The sequence below is a fragment of the Chiloscyllium plagiosum genome, chromosome 12, assembly GCF_004010195.1.
Source record: "Chiloscyllium plagiosum isolate BGI_BamShark_2017 chromosome 12, ASM401019v2, whole genome shotgun sequence".
Lineage (NCBI taxonomy): Eukaryota > Metazoa > Chordata > Chondrichthyes > Orectolobiformes > Hemiscylliidae > Chiloscyllium > Chiloscyllium plagiosum.
In genome coordinates this window covers 3,285,059-3,310,160 of record NC_057721.1, presented here as the reverse complement: position 1 = coordinate 3,310,160, position 25,102 = coordinate 3,285,059, and the positions used below count along the sequence as shown (strand labels likewise).

Sequence of the window (25,102 nt, the reverse complement as noted above, 5' to 3'; positions counted from 1 at the left end):
CTGATTCTAAGCTTAACTGGCCCTGATAGAAACTGCTTCAGGAACACCTTCTGCCATGGGGTCACTTGTTGTTAGCAGGAATCAGGCATATTCAGCTCACCCCCACTTAACCTCCCGTCACTTAGTCGGGCAAAGTCTGGCCAGAAGCCGCAGTCGTTAACGCTTGTTAAAATGGGTCAATCCTGGAGGATTACTGAATTACAACGCACACATGTGACCAGCTGGTGAGGCATGAGACCGAATCTCCCCACTCAACGAGAAAAGAGGACTAAATGCACAAATGTTAAGTAAAATGGCGTACAAATCTCCTGAGGGACCTGATGATAGAGCTGCTAAAAATGGCAGCACTGAAATAGGCTATGGTGGCGCATACGTTCCACTTGAGCTTCCTCCCTGCCTACCTCACTCACCTCACCAGTCTCTGTTCCTCTCTCCCTTGTGCGTTTACCTAGCCTCCCTGTAAAGATCTCTGAAACGGCAGCAGGAATGTCAGTGCTAGACACAAGCTTCCTCGAAGCGAGACAGACGCTTTACTTCAGGGGACAACGTTTGGTTTCGGAGCCGTGGAAATGGCCCTGTATGGTTACGAGGCGAGTTCGACATGGCGTCAGGTCCCGTGACTTACAAAGTTGGGACAGGTGAGGCGGTGCTGAACAAACATATGAAAGCTGTTACCTCACAAACTGGGCAGAAGCAAAATGCACCCATCCCCTCAGAACAGCCAGAATGGCCTGTCAGAAACCGAGGGTTCTCCCTCTCCATCGAGTAAACCTCAGAGTCCAAGATGGATATAGCATCGATGCTGCTATTGCCAGAAGGAGAGGAGGAAACTCTCCCGAGATGCTCTGGGTGCAAGAGCCGGGCTACGGTCTGGTACACGTCGCCCGTGTCCGAGTCAGAGTCGGAGGATCCAGACCTGGGGTGAAAACGTCCCAAGAGAAGCTACAAGAGAAAGAACAGGACTGCATCGCCGAACTTGGGGGAGGGGAAGGAATGTAGTGATTGGAATAACGGTGAGGTGGATCTCATTGACCATGAGATCCTTGATTGGGATTGTTAACCTGGGCTAATCAGGGAGCCTTGGCTGACAGATATAGACAGGGGATTCAGAGAGTCTCCTCATACTAGGGACTGGCTCTGAGCTGGCTGGTCAGAGCCCATATACAGTGCACATATCGATAAAGGGTGACTCAGTGACAGAATACTGGCCCTCTGCAGTTATTTCAACTTCCACGCTATTTCAACTCTTGCAAATGACATTCCATGATGCACACTGGTGAAACACAATGGCGTAATGCACCACACCCTGCAGTTGCATTTTCTTACACTGAACAGGAGGAGCATCCAAGGGATTTTTTTTTTCACTTTGGGAATGGGGCGAATGTTTGAAGGTTGACAACAGTTTAAGTTAACCCTGTGCTCCTTTTCTCTCGCCAGTATTGTTTGAGGTTGAGCGGATACAGGTTGGGAACATCCCAAATTCTGTCGTGTGCAAATATAGAAAAAGAGGCTCTGTGTATGTGAGAGTCTCACAGAGGTTTATCTCACAGCTCCGACTGTAACTTGCAGTAACTATGAATGCTTCCTGCTTTGTGCATACTTCTGCTGCACTGCACATCCAGTTAAATCCTACTTCTTGGCTCATTACCCATAGTCAGCTCTGAAAACAACACAGCTCTTAAAATTATAAGAGAACAGCCTTGATCTTTCCTGGACTATAAAGGAAGCTTTGTAAAACAAGGCCAAAGATTAAGAGTTGGGTAAGCATCTAAAAATGCAGCCACAGCCAAACGTGCGACCTTCTTTTTCGTGTCCACGTTTTGTGAAGAAACAGGCCAAGTTCGTTTGGATTGAAATGCAGTCACATACAAATGGCCCTCCTTGTCTGCCATAGTCATGTGACCCCCCCCCCCCCCCACCATGCGGCTGGAGAGGTCCATTTGGGTGAAGGCTTCCCAGCAGCCCCTGCATGATGATCGGGTCATTTGTGAAAATTAAGATTCTTGACTCTGAGGAGAAACCAAGTTCAATTCCGCAAACCAGGATCTGCGCGCCGAGGCGAGGAGCTCACTGACAGGCCTGATTGCACCTGGTGACCTCTCAATAATGTCTAATGCTGCCTCATTTCGATGCAATTTCCCATTCTCCACCCTGCTGGAGAGAGAAACAAAATGGCGACTGTTCCCAACCGGGACGGGACTCCAGCTACTTGTTCCTCCATCTTGGACAACAGTCCCCATTAACCCAGGGTGCCAACCACCTGAGAGTGCCATATCCATGAATGTTGGCTCTGACGCATACCTACCTTTCAGCGTCATCATGGCACAGCCCCGAACCACTGCCAATAGAATTCTGTCCTTCGATGTTCTTTCATTCTAATACTGCTACCAGACACCCGGGCTGAAATTTAGGGTTCCTCACTCATTGTCTTAGCACTCAATCGCATTGTGAGCTGACTGCATGTCTGCCTTGTCTTTTTGCACCCTGTCCCCTCAGCCATAGCCTAAAAGCTCATTGCTTTCAGTTTCCACAACGATCAATCAATGGAGGTGGACATGTTATTGTGTGGCAATGTGCCACATCAATGAGCCAGCGGCTGATGTGGCAAGCACTCTGTCCATTAGGTCTACACCCCCTCGGCACTCTTGAGAGTGAAGGTTTACTCTCTGCGTCCACGGGCCGATGACTCCATTCCAAAATCCCTGAATAAGGCGAGCACAGACCCGACGCAGACCACTCTTTGGCGGGGCATCACGAAATGGGATGATGGACCTCCAGAACAGTGAGGTTTCTGATGCCTGGAGTGGGCTGCGGGGTGCTGCGTGGTGCAACTCAGACGGAGAATGCTGCACAATCCCAGCATGCAGTGCTCCGGAGAGCAGGGACAGGCAAAGAGGGGGTGTGAAAGGCTCTGAAGAGCTGAGAGAGAGAGAGAGAAACATGAGTAGTCTTCCAAGGAGGAAGACTGATTCAGAAAAACATCACTACCTGCATGTTAGACCAATGCAGGGACACGATGGGACTTAATTGACACTGGGGCTCCAATGAACGTGAACCAGATGCTCGGGACACTCATTAACTGCAAAGTGATGCTGCTTGAAAGACAAGCCTGTCCACAGAAAGAAGCTGATGGCGTGGGGGGGGCGGGGGTGGGGGTGGGGATTATCACCAGACTATTAATCCAGAGACCCATGTAATGTTCTGGGGACCAGCGTTCAAATCCTGCCATGGCATCCTGCCTTTGAATTCACTAAGATAAATCTGGAGTTAGTAGTTCATTGATGAGTGTGAAACCATCGTTAGAAAAAGCCTATCTGGTTCATGAACGTCCTTTAGGGCAGGAAACTGCTATCCTTACCTGATCTGGCCTACATGTGACTCCAGACCCACAGCGATGTGGTTTATCCTCAATTGCCCCCTGGGCACTAAATGCTGGAGTCGCCCTCATATCATGAATGAATTGAAAAAGGAAGCTGGCACAGCCTTCTCTTTGTTTAGGATTTCCTACATTTTTTGCTGTTACAGAATAAAAGTGGTGATTGCCAACCACTTGAAGGTTTTGCTGTCTCTGATGCTTCCACATTGAACAATGAGAAGATGTTCAGTATTAGAGAGAGAGTAGCATTCCCTCAGGATGAGACGAAGGATGGGTAACCATTGCATGGCAATACATTTATGAATGCTCCCTGCAAATTTACAATGAAGTGCCAGCCTCTGTACCCTCAGAAGCATTTCATAGAATCTGTACAGTGTGGAAGCAGGCCATTCAGCCCATCGAGTCGACACTGACCCTCTGAAGACCATCCCACCCAGACTCACCTTGCAACTCTGCATTTCCCATGGCCAAATCCACTCGAACAGTACAGGCAATTTAGCATGGCCAATCCACAAAAGCTGCACAGCTTTAACTGTGGGAGGAAGCTGGAGCACGTGGGGGAAACCCACCCAGACACTGGCAGAATGGGCAAACTCCACACTGGCAGTCACCCATGGGTGGAAGCGAACCCAGGTCCATGGTGACAGAGAGGCAGCAGTGCTAACTACTGGGCCACCCATTGGTTGATGATTTGTCTTTCATTGCCCTCTTGTTACCTGCAGTATAAGACTCCTACTTGGCAGTGCTGGGTCTGGTGCATGTTTGGGACTGAACGCTGGCTGTAGCATCAGGGATCCTGGCACTGGTGAGTATGCCTGCTATTGCTGACTGAGATTTCATGCAAGTGGAGTGCAGAGAGGCATGTTCCTGAGGTGAGCTGCAAAGAGCATAAGGAGAAACCTTGCTCAGGCTCAGTGGGGGAAACCCTCCAAGAAATGCGAGGCAATTCACAGCTCACTGGTTCCTAGTAAAATTTAGCCCCTTGCATTAAACTCTCTGCTGAGTTGGACATTTGAAATCTGACACAAGAAGCAGAGTAATGTCAAGGTTTAAGAAAGCAAGCGACTGACATAGGCACATGCAGAACTCCATTAGGAAACAAAAATTAAAAATAGAGAACAATGAAGCAACCCATTCTTAAAATACAGAAAATGGCTGAAGCTTTTCAGTTATCACTCCAGCTCAAATATCGCGCTTTAGGAAGCTAAACTAGAATTACTTCCATGCACAATGGCAGAATTATGACATTACAATGGATTTATTGAGCAGACCAGAACAGCTATAAGCTGCTACATTTTATGACTTTGAAGAAGAGATTTTTCAAAATCTACTGTGATACCACTGAGACAGGGCTTGGAGCAACTCTAATGCAGTAAGGACAACTGGTTGCAGTTGGTTCCAGAACATTAGCTCAAAGGGAACACATTACGTTTGAAAGAACAAAGTGTGCCTGGCCATTGTCTTTTGCTTGTAACGCAACATTTTCATCAATACCTACTTCCAGCAGACAAAACAACGTTTGGGGTTAACAATGAGCCACTTCAAAGCAGTTTCCGCCAATTGGTGCTGCCCGCTCCAAGCAGTGGGCAAAGAATGTTACTCAAATGCCAGAGAAATCCTATTGGATGTCAGGCAGAAGCAAAGGGAAGCAGATCTACATTGGGAGTGCTGCTCTTGACAGCATGTTTGCAAATCAAGAAAATCGACAATGTTGCAACTGTGTGTGACAACCTCTAAATTCAGTGTGAAAATGTGAGGTTCAGTGTGAAAATGTGAGGTTCAGTGTGAAAATGTGAGGTTCAGTGTGAAAATCAGCATGTCAGCCCAGCAAAGACATTGAACCTACCAGACATGTAGCTTGCTCAAATCAAACAAGCAGCCCAAAACAGTGCAACTCTGCAGCAGTGCAAGAAGTGATGAAAGGATGACCAGAAAACATCAAGGACACACCCGTTGCTATCAGAGTGTATTAGACGTACAGAGGTGATTTACATCCAAGGTGGCAAATTGTACAAAAGAAATAGAGTTATTATTGCAAAGTAGTTGAGAGGTGAGATGCAAAAGTGCATCCAAACAAGCCACTGAGAATGGAGTCAAGTCTGAAGAAGGCAAGAGATGTGTTTTACTGACCAAAGATGAGCAACAAAAGCAAGGACCACCTCAGCCAGTGCAATGCTTGTAATAAGAACCAAGCTAAGCAAGTGAAAGAGCTGCTGATAACTCATGACAGTCCAGGTAGACTTTGGATGAAGCTGAGAATACACCACTTCACTTTCATAGGAACTGACTGGTTGGTTGCTGTAGACTATTATTCTGAATATTGGTAGGTGGACCAGCTGGTTTCAGTGATTACTGCTAAGATTTTCAAATGCATATTCCTACCTTACGGTGAGTGACAATGGCTCTTAGTTCACAAGCAAAGAATTTAGCCACTTCATAAAAAATGGGGAAATTCAACACCGTATGCACTCCCCAGTCAAATTGAAAGGCTCAGGCCCCAGTGAAAATATCAAACAAATCCAGCCCAGATATAGTCAATCCAATCCTCAATTGGAGAAATGCACTTAATGTTGGCAGGGATTTGTATGGGCAACCCTCCTTGCCAACATTAAGGGAGAATGTGCAAACTCCACACAGAAAGTTACCCGAGGCTGAGATCGAACCCAGGTCCCTGGTGCTTTGAGGCAGCAGTGCTAACCACTGAGCCACTCTGCCACCCTACTCATATTCTATGCGTCCTTGGTGAGATAGATGCCTTAATGTTCATTTACAACACCAACTGTGATAAAATCTCAGAATTACACATTGTTTGGGTTCGATGTTGACTGACTACATGCAGTAAAAATGCAGTACCGGCTATTGCTATGAGTGCCACTGAAGATGAGCTGGGTACCAATAAAATGATATGTCTCATGTTGTGGTGCCATTTTATGCTTAACTTCATGATTAAATCCTCTTAAAACTTTTCCTTTGAATTCCCATCATTCCACAACATCAATTCTCATATCCACTGACAATGTAACCCATGGATTCTTTGGCACATGTGTGCTGGGACCAGGCTTTTACTTCACACCCTGCCTCGCCATCATTCAAGACTAGCATCAATACCCTTCCTCAAAGGTCATTCTGCATCTTGCCATTCTCAGCAACCACCCCTCAGCCAATCACCCATTCCTCTTTAACCACTCAAGGGGGCTCATTAACACCCATTATAATGTCCTCTTCTCCTGTCACTCCAAATCGAATTGTTGCCATCCCTGTTAAGTTGAATCAGTACTGTTCATCATCAACTTAAATGGTGAAGAATAGTGTATCTGCAGGAGTTCATTCTAACAAGATGGAGAGAGGTGAAATTGTAACTTTAATGATCAGTTTTGTCTCTAGAATATTGATGTGTTGGGTAGCACAATGACTCAATGGTTAGCACTGCTGCCTCGCAGTGCCAGGGACCTGGATGTGATTCCACCCTCGGTAACTGTCTGTAGCTTGCACATTCTCCCTGTGTCTGTGGGGGTTTCCTTCCACAGTCCAAGAGTGTGCAGGCCAAGTGGATTAGTCACAGGGAATGGAGATAGAATAGCGGGCGGGATCTGGGGCTGGGTGGGATGCTCTTCAGAGGGTCAGTATGGAGTTGATGGGCCAAATGGCCTGCTTCTGCTATGCAAGGATTCTATGAACTGTAGAGAAGACGATTCATTACAGAAACAAACCATGACAATACTCTGTTGAGTAATGAGCCAAACAGGGGATGAAATGAAGATTTTGCTGAGTGCGCAAGTTGCAAACGTCAGATTACCAGACCCAGGGATATATGAAATGAATTGGGCTGACCTCAAAGTAGGGTGTGAAAACAAAATATCCCTTTTGAATTTTATTATCTAAGAACTTTGGACAACTATGATTGATTTGCAGTTAACATTCGAGATGCAATTGGAAAAATGGTCTCGTAAAACAAATGGCTTTATTTCCCAACAATAGAAAAAGGCTTGGCAATTGCTGTGCAAACTCTTCGGTTCACCGCATCTCTGACACTGTCAGCTCCGCTCCAACCATTTACGAGAGACAAACTAGGTGAAGTGAATAAGGCTTGATAAAAAATAGAAAGCAAATTCTTAAATGGGTTACAAAAGAAGTCCATTCAAGACTCAAGGAGGGATAGATTAGATTCCCTACAGTGTGGAAACAGGCCCTTCAGCCCAACCAGTCCACACTGACCCTCCGAAGAGTAACCCACCCCGACCCATTTCCCTCTGACTAATGCACCTAACACTATGGGCAATTTAACATGGCCAACACACCTGACCTGCACATCTTTGGATAGATCTAACCTTTCCAATATCGTCTGGAAACATCTTTTCTTTCTGTTAGTTTAGTAAAATATCTCACCTTGACAGATTTTTATGCTCGATATATTTTGGGCACATTCAGGCTTAATGGACAATCCCATAACCAGGCCTCACTCCAGCTCTGATACAGATTCAAGCCATTTCAACCAAATATTTAGGGAACTAGCAGGTTCACATGGATTGGAATAAAGAGTTTCACACCAGAGGCACAAGCTAATGTCGGATTTTGTTCTCTTCCATGATGTAACGTGGCAAACTTCATAGAGTTATAGCCAAAACAAGCCATTCAGAGCAACAGATCCATATGTTTCTCGCAAATCTTCTGCTAACCCTTACATTACTTATCCTGGATCATCATAGAATCCCTAAAGTGTGGAAACAGACCATTTGGTGCAACAAGTCCACACTGGCCTCTGAAGAGTAATTTACCCAGACCCATTCCCCTACCCTAATACTCTACGTTTCCACTGACTAATGCACCTAACCTATATATTCCTGAACACTGTGGGCAATTTAGCCTGGTCAATCCACCTAATCTGCACCTTTTCGGATTATGGGAGGAAACTCTCACAGACGTGGGGAGAATGTGCAAACTCCACACACTCACCTGAGGCTGGAATCAAACCCGGGTCCCTGGTGCTGTGAGGCAGCAGTGCTGACCACTGAGCCACTGTGCCACCCAAACCTTTGTGCTTCAGTTTATTGTTCCTTTGTCTAATGCCCCCAAAATCCATACTGTATGTCGCTAATATCCTGTGTGATTGTGAAGGTATATTTTCACTATTGTCTAGCTAAATATCTTCTCTGTGATTCTCCATTAGTTTTGATAGCATTGTGAGATTGAACTGAGTTCTCAACCATCTTGGAGGTGAATGAACAGACATCGAAGAGTCGGTTGAAATCTACGTTTTTTCCACCTCCACAATTTGGGAAATAGTGAAAACATAACTAATTTTCACTCTGAAAAGAGGCATCAACTTTAAACTGGAGAAGGAATCAGGAGGGATACCATTGATATCCAACAAAGCCACAGTTGCCAGATACTGCAACTGTGTTGTTATTTACCTCGACGCAATGGAAATGACTCAGTAAATCATGGGTTGGTTAGCTTCCAATGGTTGACTAACAGTTGCTCAGTTGTCACTTGATTCCTCCAACATAATAATTACCCTTTTCTCCCTTGTTGGGTCAGGGAGAGATCAAAAAGATAATTCAAAAAGGGCCCCCATGACCATCAAGCCTCTGGCCTAGATACTTAACAGAGCTGTCAGGTAACTGCTGGTAAGGTAAAGCTTTCCCCTGGCAAGTGGACAGACCTGATTACCGTGTTGAAATCTATTTCCTAGCCTCAGCCAGCCAGATTGAGTGGTAGAGCACTGGGCAAGGGGCAAAGAGGAATCATGGATTAGGAAAGCTGTCAATGGATGACAAGAGGTTTTAGGGTTTAAGGGGCATGTCAAATTGACATTATGAGGTGGAGATGTCCAAGAAGGGTATTGAATCATGGAGACGAGGCTAATTGAACCTTGAGTGGTTGGGTCCAATATGAAGATGTTAACTTGCGGAGGGTTGGGGTAGGGGACACTTGTGTTTCTCTTAGCCCACAAGCAGTGGTAGAGAAGCACCTCACCTCCAAACAGACTAGCAGGTCCCACCTCCTCTCAACTACTGGGCCTCCCAAACTCCAGGGAACCCAGTCAGCCACTGTTCAGGGTGTAAGAGATAAAAATCTGGAACATTCGTCCTCATTAAAATATTTAAACAAATAACCTGACTCATGAGAGCCAATCGGTTTCTCCCTTCAACAATACTGCCCGGCAACTGTTGAATTTGGAAGTAGGGTAGGCAGGGAGAGGGACAAAAACAGAAATTGCTGGAAAAGCTCAGCAGGTCTGGCAGCATCTGTGGAAAGAAATCCGAGTTAACGTTTTGGGTCTATTGACCCTTCCTCAGAACTGATGGTGGCTAGGAAAAGTTTGGTTATTACGGAGAAGATGAGATGGGGGGAGGGGAGGTAGGGTAAAGTCCAAGGGGAGAGAAGAACAGATGGACTGCCAAAAGAGTGGGTAACGATGAGTGGATAATTATTAATGGGGACTATTAGTGACTAACAATGGGTTGTGTGCAACAGTAGACCATGTGTGGTGCAAGGCCTGGGCTGTGGGGGTTGGTGTAAGGACATGACAGAAGGTGCCGCAAGCCATAAAATTAGAACATAGGACACAGAAACGTACAACACAGAACAGGCCCTTTGGCCCATGATGTTGTGCTGAGGATTAATTCTAATGTAAAATAAAATAACTTACCTCCGCACCCCTCAACTCACTGCTATCCATGTGCATGTCCAGCAGTCGCTTAAATGTCCCCAATGACTCTGCTTCCACCACCACCGCTGGGAATGCATTCCATGCATTCACAACTCTCTGCGTAAAGAACCTACCTCTGACATCTCCTCTATTCCTTCCTCCTAACATCTTAAAACTATGACCCCTTGTGCCAGTCAATCCTGCCCTGGGGAAAAGTCTCTGGCTATTGACTCTATCCAAGCCTCTCATTATCTTGTATACCTCGATCAGGTCAGCTCTCTTCTTTCTTCTCTCCAGAGACAAAAGTCCGAGCTTAGTTAACCTCTCTTCATAAGGCAAGCCGTCCAGTCCAGGCAGCATCCTGGTAAACCTCCTTTGCACCCTCTCCAAAGCCTCTGCATCTTTCCTATAATGCAGCGACCAGAACTGGACACAATATTCCAAGTGTGGTCTCACCAGGGCCTTGTAGAGCTGTAGCAAAACCTCGCGGCTCTTAAACTTGATCCCCCTCTTGATGAAAGCCAAAGCACCATATGCTTTCTTAACAACCCTATCCACTTGGGTGGCAGCTTTGAGGGATCTATGTACTTGAACACCAAGATCCCTCTGTTTGTTGAACACGACAATGAGTCCAGAGATGTTGTTCTTCCAGCTTACGCTGAGCTTTGCCAGAGCACTGCAGTAAACCCGAGGCAGAGATGTTGGCCAGGGAACAGGGTGGGGTGTTGACGTGGCAGGTAACTGGAAGCTCAGGGTCATTTTCACAGAGTCCAGGCAGCATCCTGGTAAACCTCCTTTGCACCCTCTCCAAAGCCTCTGCATCTTTCCTATAATGCAGCGACCAGAACTGGACACAATATTCCAAGTGTGGTCTCACCAGGGCCTTGTAGAGCTGTAGCAAAACCTCGCGGCTCTTAAACTTGATCCCCCTCTTGATGAAAGCCAAAGCAGCATATGCTTTCTTAACAACCCTATCCACTTGGGTGGCAACTTTGAGGGATCTATGTACTTGAACACCAAGATCCCTCTGTTTGTTGAACACGACAGTGAGTCCAGAGATGTTGTTCTTCCAGCTTACGCTGAGCTTTGCCGGAGCACTGCAGCAAACCCGAGGCAGAGATGTTGGCCAGGGAACAGGGTGGGGTGTTGACGTGGCAGGCAACTGGAAGCTCAGGGTCATTTTCACGGGCAGGATGTAGGTGTCCTGTGAAGGGGTCGCCCATCTGTGCTTCATCTCTCTAATGTAGAGGAGACCACCTTGTGAACAGCGAATGCAGCCGACTCGATTGAGTGAAGTGCAGCTAAATCGCTGCTTGACCTGGAAAGGGTGACTGGGGCCTTCAGGGGAAAGGTGCCGTGGGGCTGTTGGTGGGGGAGTGGTGGCCGGGTTTGGGGTGGGGGGGGGGGGGGAGATGGGAGAGGGTGGTGTGTGTAGGGGAGGGAGTTTGGTTGAAATCAGAAATTGCTTCAAAATGTTTTTCGGTCTCACCTGAAGCAAAACAAAACTACCCAGAACCCCCCCCATCCAGCTTGATTCATTTCATGAAGCACTTACTTGAATGTTTTGTTTGTTGACTTTCTCATGCCATAGGCCATGGTTGCTTGAAAGTAGAATTGCTCACTCTCATCCCATTCATACTGTCAGTGAACAAGATTTAAAAATCAGTCTCGCACTCAAACCTCTTGCTTCACGTCTCACTGAAACAAGTTGCAGGCAGCAATGTTAGATCTGGGCTCGGCAGGAACCTCTTACCGACGAAGGGCTCCTGCCCAAACCATCGATTTCCCTGCTCCTCGGATGCTGCCTGACCTGCTGTGCTTTTCCAGCACCACTCTAATCTGCAGTACCCACTTCCACCTAGGAATCTCTTCCTGGCCAACACTGGCTCATCCATAGCTCGGGGTTAACAGACAGCTTGGTCAGCATTGCTGACTGTGTTAGGAGCTCTGCAACCAGTGACATACAGCTTACTGTGAATATTTTCAAGAAACGCACTGGTACACAGTGATGGAACATATTCCCATTTGTGCGGTTCCTGGGGATCAGTGAGAATGGTTTTGAATAGTGTAGCTATCTCTACAATTTTAAATATACTATTGAGGTTCTCGGTTTGCAGAGGTGACAAATATACTCACCTTTAGTTCCAAAAAAACAAATGTGGCTGGACATATAATCAAATCACATAATCGGGTTCGCAACTTTGGTGGCACAGTGACTCAGTGGTTCACCTCATATCACCAGTGACCCAAGTTCGATTCCAACCTCGAGCGACTGTCTGTGTGGAGTTGGCACATTCTCCCTGTGTCTGTGTGGGTTTTCCCTGGGTGCTCCGGTTTCCTCCCACAGTCTAGGTTATGTGGATTGGCCATGCTGAATTATCCTGGAGCGTGCAGGGATATACAGGCCAGGCTGGGTGGGTTAGTCATGGGAAATTCAGGGTTACAGGGATAGGGTGGGTCTGCGTGAGATGCTATTCAGAAGGTTGGCGTGGACTCAATGGGCTGAACGGCCTGCTCCCACACTGTAGGGATTCTATGTCCGTTGACAGACCCTTGGCTTTGTAAACAGAAGCATTGAACACAAGTAAAGAAATTAATCCAAATGGCTATACATCTTAGAAACAAGAGGAGACTACTCATTCCCCTTGAGACTGTACTGCTTTTCATTTAGAGTGTGGCTGCTCTAGTATCTATTGACTGACTTTGGCTCTGTTAATCTTAATACTTTACCTAACAGAGAAACTATCAGTTGCTATTTTGAAATTTTCTCACCGAACTTCCAGCCTCAACGTCTTCTTGAAGGAAGACTTCAGATCTCTACCTGCTCTTTATGGAAAAGAGGCACCTCCAAATATCATCAAAGTCTGGAGATCACTGCGAGTCTCCTTCATCCATAAACAAAAGGCAAGCTAACCTTTCAAGTCCAAATGACTCTTCATCAGAGCTCAATGACCACAAGACATAGGAGCAGAAATTGGGCCATTCATCCCATTGGGTCTGCTAGACCGTTCAATCATGGCTGATACGTTTCTCAACCCCATTCTCCCACTTTCTCCTTGTTACCCTTGATCTCTTTGACAACCAAGAACCTATCTATCTCGGTCTGAAATATACTCAATGACCTGGCCTCCATAGCCTTCTGTGGCAGTGAATTCCATAGATTCACCACTCTCTGTTTAAAGAGGTTCCTCCTTATCTCCATTCTAAAAGGTCTTCCCTTTACTCTAAGGATGTGCCCTCAGGTCCTAGTCTCTCTTAACAATGGAGACATCTTCCCAAGATCCACTCTATCCAGGCCATTCAGTATTCTCTAAGTTTCAATTAGATCCCCTCGCATCCTTCGAAACTGACCCAAAGTCTCCAAATATTCCTCATATGTTAAACTTTTAATTCTTGGGACTAATCTTGTAAACATCCTCTGAACACGCTCCAGGGTCAGTATGGGCAGTACGGTGGCACAGTGGTTAGCACTGCTGCCTCACAGCGCCAGAGACCCAGGTTCAATTCCCACCTCAGGCGACTGACTGTGTGGAGTGTGCACATTCTCCCCCTGTCTGCGTGGGTTTCCTCCAGTTTCCTCCCACAGTCCAAAAATGTGCAGGTTAGGTGAATTGGCCATGCTAAGTTGCCCGTAGTGTTAGGTGAAGGGGTAAATGTAGGGGAATGGGTCTGGGTGGGTTGTGCTTCGGCGGGTCGGTGTGGACTTGTTGGGCTGAAGGGTCTGTTTCCACGCTGTAAGTAAGTAATCTCATCCTTCCTGAGATATGGGGCCCAAAACTGCACACAGTACTCTGAATGTTGTCTGACCAGAGCCTCAGAAGTAAACCCCTGCTTTTATATTCAAGTCTTCTCAAAATAAATGCTATTATTGCATTTGCCTTCCTAACTACTGGCTCAACCTGCAAGTTTACCTTGAGAGAATCCTGGGCTAGAACTCCCAAGTCACGCTGCCCTTCCGACTTCTGAACAGTCTGCCCATTTTGAAGAATAGCCTCTCTTCTTCCGACCAAAGTGCATGACCTCACACTTTCCCACATTCCACTCCATCTGTCACTTCTTTGCCCATTCCCCAACCTGTCCAAATCCTTCTGCAACCTCCCTGTCTCCTCAATGCTACCTGTCACTCTACTTATCTTTGTATCATCTACAAACCTAGCCAGAACACCCTCGGTTCCTTCACTTGGGTCGTTAATGTATGAAGTGAAAAGTTGTGGTCCCAACACTGAGCCTTGCGGAACATGAATTGTCACCAGCTGCCATCCTGAGAAGGACCCTTTTATCCCCACCGTCTGCTTTCTGCCAGACAGCCAGGCTTCTATCCATGCTCGCACCTTACCTCCAACACCATGGGCCCCTATCTTACTCAGTAGCCTCCAGTGAGGCACCTTGACAAAGGCCTTCTTGAAGTCCAGGTAGAAAACATCCATTGACTCTCCTTGGTCTAACCTGCTTGTTACCTCCTCAAAGAATTTGAGCAGATTTGACCTCCCCTTGATGACACCATGTTGACTTTGCCCTATTTTACCATATACTTACAAGTATTCAGAACTCTCATCCTTCACAATGGATTCAAGCACCTTACCTATGTTTGAGGTGACGCTAATTGGTCTGTCATTTTCCATCTTATTCCCTTTTTTAACTGAAGTGGTTAGTGGTTTTCAGTCCACTGAGACCCTCCCTGATTCTAATGATTGCTGAAAGATCATCCACTAATGCCTCCACTGTCTCTTCAGCTATCTCCCTTAGAACACTGGGGTGTAGTCCATCTAGTCCAAGTGATTTATCCACCTTCAGGCCAATCAGTTTTTCAAGCACCTTCTCCTTAGTGGTGGCCACCATACTCAGCTCTGCCCCCTCTTGACTTTTTGGGATATTACTCCCAGCTTCCACTGTGTAGACTGATACAAAGGAATTATTCAGTTCCTCAGCCATTTCCTTGTTCCCTACTACTATCAATCCAGCAGAATTTCGCAGCAGCCAAGTGTCCACTTTTGCCTCTCTTTTGTCCTTCATATATCTAACTAAACTCTTAATGTCTTCTTTTATATTACTGACTAGCTTAACCTTATATTTAATCTTCTCCCTCCTTATTTCTTAATTTGTTGCCCTCTGTTGGTCTTTGTAAGCTTCCCAATCCTCTGGTTTCCCACTGCCCTTCACCACATTATATGCTTTCTCTTTTGCTTTCATGCTATCCCAGACTTCCGTAGTCAGCCATGGTTTCCTCATCCTCCCTGTACCATGCTTCCTTTTCCCTCGGGATGAATCTCTGCTGTGTCTCCTGAATTACTCCCAGAAACTCCTGCCATTGCCTTTCCACTGTCTTTCCTGCTCGGCTCCTCTCCCAGTCAATTCTCCCCAGCTCCTCCTGAGTGTTGCTGGTGAGACCAGCATTCATTGATGCTCCTTTGTTGCCCCTCGAGAAGATGGCGGTGAGCTGCCTTCTTGAACCGCTGCAGTCCACGTGCTGTGGGGTTGACTCACAATGCCCTTAGGGAAAGAATTCCAGGATTCTGACCCAGTGACAGCGAAGGAACGGCAACGTGTTTCCAAGTCAGGATGGTGCGTGGTTGGAGGGGAGTTTGCAGCTGTGGTATTCCCATATATTTGCTGCCCTTGTCATTATAGATGGAAGTGGTCATTGGTTTGGAAGGATCGTTAGTGAATTACTGTAATGCATCTTGTAGATGGTACACACTGCAGTTACTGAGTGTCATGGTGAAAGGGGGGAGGCGAACGTTTGTGGAAGTGGTGCCAATCAGGTGGGCTGCTTTGTCCTGGATGGTGTCAAGTTCCTTGAATGTTATTGGAAATGCTGTCATCCAGTTGAAATTATATTAAATTATTTCTTAAGTTCTTTATTTTGATTTACTTTAACCTTTCTTTGTATGCCTAGTACTTAACCCTCATCTACCGCTGTTAAACCAATATAGGGTCAATTCTCGGCAAGTCCACTTTTTCACTGACAATGGGTTAGACCTCATTTCGAGCTTTGTGTACAATTCTGAGCATCACTTTCAGGAAGGATATCCATGTCTTGGAGATAATACAATAGAGTTTTATTAGGGTGGCTTTATTGATTTGGGATGATAGATACAAGGAGGGTTTGGAGAAATTTGCATAATTTTCCTTAGTGCATAGAATTGGACGACACGGTGGCTCAGTGGTTAGCACTGCTGCCTCACAGTGCCAGGGTCCCAGGGTACGATTCCTGTCTCGGGTGACTGTCTGTGTTGAGTTTGCACGTTAGCCCTGTGTCTGTGTGGGTTTCCTCCCACAATCTAAAGATGTGCAAGTTAGGCGAATTGGCCATGCCAAATTGCCCACAGTGATCAGTGTGGTAGTCAGGGGTAAATATGGGGGAATGTGTCTGGTTGGCTTACTCTTCGGAGGGTCGGTGTGGACTCGTTGGGCCGAAGGGCCTGTTCCCATACTATAGGAGATCTAATCTAATAAAGCTGTTCAAAATAATGTGGAGTTTTTGATTGAATAAATTGGGAGAAACTATTTCTATTGAGCAGAACCCTTGTAGATTGAGGGCACCGACTGAAAGGAATTAACTTGCATTTGTAGAGTGTTGTAATGATCTGGAGCATGTCTTGTTCAGTACATACTTTGACGATTAACATTGGGACATGATCTTTCACTGCCTTGCATTCATTATAATAAATGGGTGGAACAGAACTTATCACCAGGAGGCTACAAATCTTCAAGTTGTTCTGGCATCACTTCAGATAGCTGTATTGGTTTGGACTTACTCATCCCCCTCACAGTATTAGAGTAAAGGATAAAGTCAGCACAATCCCAGAGGACCACAGGGCTGTTCTCTCATGAGAAAGAGATGACTGGGCTTGGAGAGTTACCATCGCTCAAGCGAGGGGCATGGCTGAGAAGACACAACCTTCACTATCAGCTCAGTCTGGTGCAGGAATTGAACCCACACTGATGGTGCCAGTCTGCATCATAAAGTGGCCAATTGGCCCATGTCTGTCACTGTCACATCCCGCACAAACTGGATACGCCCTGTGTGATCATCAGCTCAGACCCAGGGGGACCAGCTCAGGAGAAAGGTTCAGGTAACACTGGATGCTAAGGACGGGGGAGAAAGTTACTACATTTCTTGGTACTAACAGGTGCATGGAGTAGCATTTAATTCCCTGACCGCAGCCATGTGCTCGGATAGCAACTGACTTGACACTTGGGTGTTCCCCAAGGTCCCACCTGTACAACTGTTCTTAAAACAGCTTCAAGCTCATGACTGTATTAAAATTGGGTGAGGGATCCCCTTATTAATCCAGCTCAGCAAAACACAATGCTTTTGAAGGTGTCCATCTGAATATTTCTTACATGTTGTCAGGACCTGTTTGCTGTGGTGTAGACCCATGGACTCTGATCTGAAGTGTCCCAGTCATAGCCATCCCATAGCCATTGGGGTGGCATGTGGATCAGTGGTTAGCACTGCTGCCTCACAGCGCTAGGGACCCCAGGTTCGATTCCAGCCTTGGGTGACTGTCTGTGTGGAGTTTGCACATTCTCCCCGTGTCTGTGTGGGTTTCCTCCCACAGTCCAAAGATGTGCAGGTCAGGTGAATTGGCCATGCTAAATTGCCCGTAGTGTTAGGTGTATTAGTTAGAGGGAAATGGGTCTGAGTGGGTTACTCTCCAGAGGGTTGGTGTGGACTGTTTGGGCCGAAGGGTCTGTTTCCACACTGTAGGGAATCTAATCTAATATATCCCAGTTTCTTCCCATGAGCTCCATGTCACATTATAGGGGTCCATTGAAGCAAGCCATCATCCGAACGGTTTGGAGATCTGACTCTAATGGCTCAGCTTTGCAGAATTATTGCTCTTTATTTGTGAAAGTGGGAATTGAAGTTGGGGGAACTGTTGCAGCTGGAGCAGAGAGGCAACACGTTTCAGGCATCTGTCTTTGTGATCCGAGGTTTTCGTTGTAAATGTTAAAGGAAAAATCAAACAAAAAAGGACTTTGCTTCCATCCTAACCCCTCACCCCACTCCCCAAACTCTCTCGCCTTGCCCCATTGATGCCAGTATGTGCCACCCATTCCCCCCCCACAGCCCTCATAAACACTATCCTGACTTTTATTTACAGACAGTCTTTTTCCTGAAAAACTTAAAGGTCAGGAGATTTGGGTGCCATTTTAGTTTGACAGTTCCGTTGGCAGCTCCAGCGAGTTTGTCCACATTTCACATACACTCATGTCTATTTTTAACGATTGCTAAGTGTATCTGACCTCTTCCACAGGGCACCTTACCGCTCCCAAAAGAGTTAACCTCTCCAAAAGCGTAACCTACCTCCCCAAAGAACTCAAGCGTTCTCCTGAAAGTGGTGGAACCACAGAAGTTTCATATTGGATATCTCATCTGCAAAAATTGGATTAGTTTGGAGGGAGCTGCACTTTAATGTGTTCAGAGTTGATGATGGGAGGTTGGAGGAACGCCAAAATCAAGCCTCAGACATCATTTTAACCAAGCAAGAGAGCCTCGCCTTCATTGCAAAAATTCAGGCTCATGTACCATGAAGCTACTGAATACCACTTGAGTTTACCCAGATCTAAGTGCCATTTACAGGTATTTCCCAATGGTATTGAAGACCAGGAATGCCAACTAATTTGTCCCTTCTTCAGTTGCGACTCTATTATACACGATTCCATTTTTATTGTGTAAACCCATGTTGCTGCCTACCTATCTCAGAACCACATGCATCATTTGGGTATCAGTAGCAAGGAAATCAATAACAAGATCTAAAAAACACCAATGCTTGTTGAATCAGGTCCTTAAACCGGAAATACCGAAACAGTTGTAAAATTATATGCCATGAATACATTTCTTCATTCCCACTGAACAAAGCTACTGTTTGAAGAGAAATCAGACAATTTCAGACGGTTCTCCTTCAAACAGTGAAGTTTAGGATGTGATCTACAAAGGTTTCCAAAGGCAAGGTGGCGTTTTGTTGGGGTCAGAAGTGGGAAAGAACGAGTCAATAACTTGAGGTTTAAAATCATTGGAAAAGTACGTTGAATAGAGGTGAGGAAGATTCTATATTTAATTCTAAAGAGGGTGTTGGAAAAGTACTTGAGGATCAGGAAATAAATGTTAGGCGGGGCTACTGCTCATCAAAGTCTTAGCACATGCACGATGGTCCAAAATGTCTCCTCCTTCATTCTGTGTCTCTCTAACACGACAATGATGGAAACCTGTTGAGAGTGAATTGTAAACCAGCCGATGGGAGTGAGGGTATGAATGACGAATAATGCTATAATCCTTAGACAAGAGGAGGCTATCAACTCAGCCTTGATGTTTCCAATCAATTCAACAGTTTGTTATTATGCAAGGAGTGGGCTCCACAGCTCCACACCACCACAGCACCACAGCTCCACAGCACCACAGCACCACAGCTCCACAGCACCACAGCTCCACAGCACCACAGCTCCACAGCACCACAGCTCCACAGCACCACAGCTCCACAGCACTTAAATGACCCTTGATGCCAGTCTTGAACTGCCTAAAGACTATACCTTTTTGATTTTATGCTTTTGTTCCACATCTGACAAGGTAAACAAGACTGCCACAACAACTCTGTGAACAAGGACCTTGGAACAGTTTTCCATCATTGTCATGCTATAGGGACCCAAAATGTAGGAGGAGATAATTTGGCCCATAAAACCCTTCTTTTCCCTCCTGTCTCTGCCCGACTGTGTGTCGAGGGAGAGTTTATAAAGGGGTAAGAACTTTACCCAATCGAGTTACTTGTTGACAATTCATCAATGTTTATCTGTGTCGAATTCCTGCAGTGTGGAAGCAGGTCATTCAGCCCTCACCAGGTTTTGAAGTGCATCCCAGCCATCCTATCCTGCATTTCCCATGGCTAATCCACCTAACCATGCACACTATGGGTAATTTAGCATGGCCAATGCACCCAACCTGCTCATCTTTGGATTGTGGGAGGAAACCGGAGCACCCGGAGGAAACCCACACTGACACGGGGAGAATATACAAACTCCACATAGTCAACTGAGGCTGGAATCCAATCCAAGTCCCTTACGCTGTGAGGGAGCAGTGCTAACCACTGAGCCACAGTACAGTATAAGTCTACGTAATAAAGAGTCATTCCTGTTTGATATGGAAACCTGATCAATCAGGTAAATTGAGAGAATTCTAGCACGTCGTTTAAATTCTTTTAACTTTTGCCCTGACTCAAGGAACAGAAGGGCTTGATTTCCCAGGATGCTGCCTCAGTGAGGGTTAACGGCTAATTATAAGGTTATGCCCCCTTGTTCTCAATGCCACCGAGAGAGGAAATGGTTTATCCGATGAAAGCCTTTAATCGTCTTAAACAGCAATTACGGTGAACTTACTGCCTCGTTTCCAAGGGCTGCATCCAGGCTGATTCGCACTTTATGAGCATCAGGAGATTCTGTAATTAATGTGACCAAAAACAACATCAAACTCTCGAAGCAAGGCACAAGTGTCTCTTTGGGTAAAGGGTTAACAACACTGTGGGGTGCGCTGAAGATTGAGGGAGAGAAGTTATTCAAACAACTAAAGCATGCATCACTTAGTGAATTTTAGGGTAATTTCAGAAATGGTTTTTGATCTGATCTGGTGTCGGTTCATAATCAGCAATGTTATTATGTCGAAAAACGTGAAATTAATTGGGTGACAAAAATCAGAAATGATTAGTTTCCTCAATGCATCCTAACTGCGATATCATCAGAAATTTAATGTACAAACTGCACAAAAGGAAAGCTTCAGAGAAGGTAACGTACCTTTGGTGCAAAGCTGATCTCCTGACGTGGCATCAGACCCTGGAGATGGGAAGAAATTGAAAACAAGGAGTAAAATCCCAATCCACATCCTTACTATTGGAAAGGCACTGCAAAGGATGATCCACACAGAATGTGCTCTTATATTCTCCGTCAGGTACAAATCAGCAGCAGGAATGGGTGGAAAAGCATGTATACAGGTCTGTAAAAGGTTTAATTATTAAACGAGGATGGTCCCCTGGTAAACAATCTTGCTGATTTTTACAGACCTTTCATTACCACACTACCTCTTTCATTGCCAGTGATATGAGATGGAAAGAGAAATCTCAACAAGCAAACTCAATAGAAACGCGACATACATTGCAGAGAAGTGATTGCAGTTGAGACTCTGGGTTGTAAACCTTACATTTATCTGCTCAGCATCAGCCAAGAGCAGGAATTAAAAATATTTAACAGCTTTGTGAGCGCAGCCCTACGTGGCAGTGATCTTGAAAGTGAGTTGCACTCAGGGTTTCTACCTAAGAGAAGGAATAGGACCTCTAGCATTGAGTTGAGCAAGGATTTGGTCTTTAAAAAAAACTGCAGCCCAGGTTTCCATGGTGATTCATAGAGTCATACAGACCTTTTGGTCCAACCAGTCCATGCCAACACAATCCCCAACTGAACTAGTCCCACCTGCCTGCATTGAGCCCAAAACCCTCCCGCCTCAGGCGACTGACTGTGTGGAGTTTGCACGTTCTCCCCGTGTCTGCGTGGGTTTCCTCCGGGTGCTCCGGTTTCCTCCCACAGTCCAAAGATGTGCAGGTCAGGTGAATTTGCCATGCTAAATTGCCCGTAGTGTTAGGTAAGGGGTAAATGTAGGGGTATGGGTGGGTTGCGCTTCGCGGGTCGGTGTGGACTTGTTGGGCCGAAGGGCCTGTTTCCACACTGTAATGTAATCTAATCTAAACCTTTCCTATTCATGTAATTATCCAAATGTCTTTCATTGTAACTATACCTGCGCATCCACCACTTCCTCTGGAAATTCATCCCATTCACTAACTTTGCAACCTCACCTCCGAAGTTGTCCCTCACGTCTTTTTTAAAATCTTTTTCCTCCCACCTTAAAAATATGCCCCCTTGTCCTGAAATCCCCCACTCCAGGGAAAAGACACCAGCCGTACGCCTTATCTATGCCTCTCATGATTTTATAAGCCTCGATAAGGTCACCCTCCAATCTCCTACGTGCCAGTGGCAAATAGTTCCAGCCCATCCAGCCTCGTCCTTATATCTCAAACCCTCCATTTCCGGCGAGATTCTGGTAAGTCCTTTCTGAACCTTCTCCTGCTTAATAAAATCCTTTCCACAATATGGCGAGCAGAAGGGGACACAGTGCTCCAGACGAGGCCTCATCAATGTCCTGTACAACCTCAACATGATTTCCCAACTCTTATACTCTGAGCAATGAAGACAAGGCAGGCCAGGCACTTTCTTAACCACCTTGTCGACTTGTGATACCAATTTCAAGGAATTATGTACCTCAACCCCGAGGTCTGTCTGTTCTAAAACACTGCCCAGAGCCCTACTTTTCATTGTAAGTGTCTTGTCCTGGTTTGTTTTACCAAAATGCAATACCCTGCCCTTATCCAAATTAAATTCCACCTGCCCTTCCTCTGCACATTGATTACATCTTTGTAATCTTAAATAATCTTTTTCCTATCCACTATGCCACCAATTTTAGTGTCATCCACAAATTTACTAACTATACCTTCCATATTCTCATTTGAATCATTTATCTAAATGACAAACAAAAATGGACCCAGCACTGACCCCTGAGCTTTGCGTTATTGGTGGGAGAGGTGAGGGGTTACCATGAAAGTCCCACGTTTGCAACCTCACCTCTAACCTGAGACTTGGTTACCCTCAGGTTAAATTCACCATTCCTCTTAAGAGCGCGTGGTTGTGTATGCGTGTGCACTTGGGAATGTAGTCTGGGTATATATGGTAAGTTTGCCTTTTATGTGAACTTCCAAAATGCAGTTGGTAAATGTCACAATATCGACTTGAACTCCACGGGATGAACAGATTTGAAAATAACTGAGACAAACAATGAAAAGTTTTACAGACACTGTAATGCAGTATGAGGCAAGGAGTTAGTGTTCGCACACTGCTGTTTGATATGTTATTACTCACTGGGATGAGTGGAAATCAAGACCCACTATTACTCAGGTTTGATATAAACACTAAGATTTCATGAAACTGCAGAAAATCCCAATCTGGGAAAACCCCAAGTCTGAATTTGTTCAGTAACAATTTTAGAAAACTCTATTTATTGTGACACTCTTAATTTTAACAAGAACAGTAAAAGAATGGGATTATCCAATTATGTGATTTAAATTGTACCAAATTTTAAACCTGTCTCAAAGCACACTCACACTCACACACAGACAGATAGACACAAATACATACAATCAGACAGACAGACACACAAACAGCTAGACACACACTGACAGACCCAGACACACACACACATCCACACGCACTCACAGATGCATATACACACAGACACACAAACGCATACATACACAGTCATCATGAAAACAACACAAGTATTATGCATTTAGGGAAAATTACACAGGAAGATTGAGGTATAGGGAAAGGTTGAATAGGCTGGGGCTGTTTTCCCTGGAGCGTTGGAGGCTGAGGGGGTGACCTTATGGAGGTTTATAAAATTATGAGGGGCATGGATAGGGCAAATAGACAAAATCTCTTCCCTGGGGTGGGGGAGTCCAGAACTAGAGGGTATAGGTTGAGGGTGAGAGGCAAAAGATATAAAAGAGACCTAAGGGGCAACTGTTTCACACAGAGGGTGGTGCATGTAAGGAATGAGCTGCCAGAGGAAGTGGTGGAGGCTGGTACAATTGCCACATTTAAAAGGCATCTGGATGGGTATATGAATAGGGAGGGTTTGGAGGGATATGGGCCAGGTGCTGGCAGGTGGGACTAGATTAGTTTGGGATATCTGGTCGGCATGGATGAATTGGACCGAAGGGTCTGTTTCTGTGCTGTACATCTCTATAACTCTGACTATGACTCGAAGATGGATCTATACCACCAGTCTAAATCATACATTTGGTACCACAATCTTCCATTCTCCAATGCTGCCTTGAATACAGCCATTTGGATATAGAACTGGCTCAAAGGTAGAAGACAGAGGGTGGTGGTGCAGGGTTGCTTTTCAGACTGGAGGCCTGTGACCAGTGGAGTGTCACAAGGATTGGCGCTGGGGTCCACTACTTTTCGTCATTCATACACATGATTTGGATGTGAGCATAAGAGGTAGAGTTAGTAAGTTTGCAGATGACACCAAAATTGGAGGTGTAGTGGACAGCGAAGAAGGTTACCTCAGATTACAACAGGATCTTGATCAGATGGGCCAATGGGCTGAGAAGTGGCAGATCAAGTTTAATTCAGATAAATGCGAGGTGCTGCATTTTGGAAAAGCAAATCTTAGCAGGACTTATACACTGAATGGTAATTCTGGTCTCCTTCCTATCGGAAAGATGTTGTGAAACTTGAAAGGATTCAGAAAAGATTTACAAGGATGTTGCAGGGTTGGAGGATTTGAGCTATAGGGAGAGGCTGAACAGGCTGGGGTTGTTTTCCCTGGAGTTTCGGAGGCTGAGGGGTGACCTTATAGAGGTTTATAAAATCATGAGGAGTCTGGATAGGATATTTAGACAAAGTATTTTCCCTGGAGTGGGGGAGTCCAGAACTAGAGGGCCTAGGTTTAGGGTGAGAGGGGAAAGATATAAAAAGGGGCTAAATGGCAACTTTTTCACACAGAGGGTGGTGCGTGTATGGAATGAGCTGCCAGAGGAAGTGGTGGAGGCCGGCACAATTGCAACATTTAAAAGAAATCTGGATGGGTATATGAATAGGAAGAGTTTTGAGGGAAATGGGCCAGGTGCTGAAAAATGGGACTAGATTAGGTTAGGATATCTGGTCAGCATGGACGAGTTGGACTGAAGGGTCTGTTTCTGTGCTGTACATCTCAATGACTCTATGTTACATGCACAGCAAGGATCAGTCTACTGCTCACTGCTTGCCTTGTTAGACCCAGGCTCTTTCTTGTTCCCTTGAGTTTTGGAAATAATTTTTTCTGCTCGGTTTGACAGACAATTAGTGGTGGCAACTTTACAGAGGAAGGGTAGTGACAGAAGACTGTTGTAGCTCAACCTCAGCTTCTTGCTGTCCAATTCACTCCCCTCACTGAGACTGGGGAACCTCCGCCCTGACTGATCGGAGGC

The 25,102-nt window shown here is 45.7% G+C and overlaps 1 protein-coding gene across 1 annotated transcript in view; it reads right to left on the bottom strand.

Moving 5' to 3' along the window:
* The window catches only part of LOC122554908 (collectrin-like), a 42,973-nt gene extending 21,995 nt beyond the window's left edge, over window positions 1-20,978 (bottom strand). The window contains exons 1-3 of the mRNA XM_043700298.1: window positions 20,817-20,978; window positions 20,406-20,464; window positions 11,584-11,666 (exon numbers count right to left, since the gene is read on the bottom strand). Coding sequence (XP_043556233.1) covers window positions 11,584-11,666; window positions 20,406-20,464; window positions 20,817-20,904 — 230 coding nt within the window. The 5' untranslated portion in view covers window positions 20,905-20,978. The remainder of the gene's footprint in view (window positions 1-11,583; window positions 11,667-20,405; window positions 20,465-20,816) is intronic.
* Between the last annotated feature and the right edge of the window lie 4,124 nt (window positions 20,979-25,102).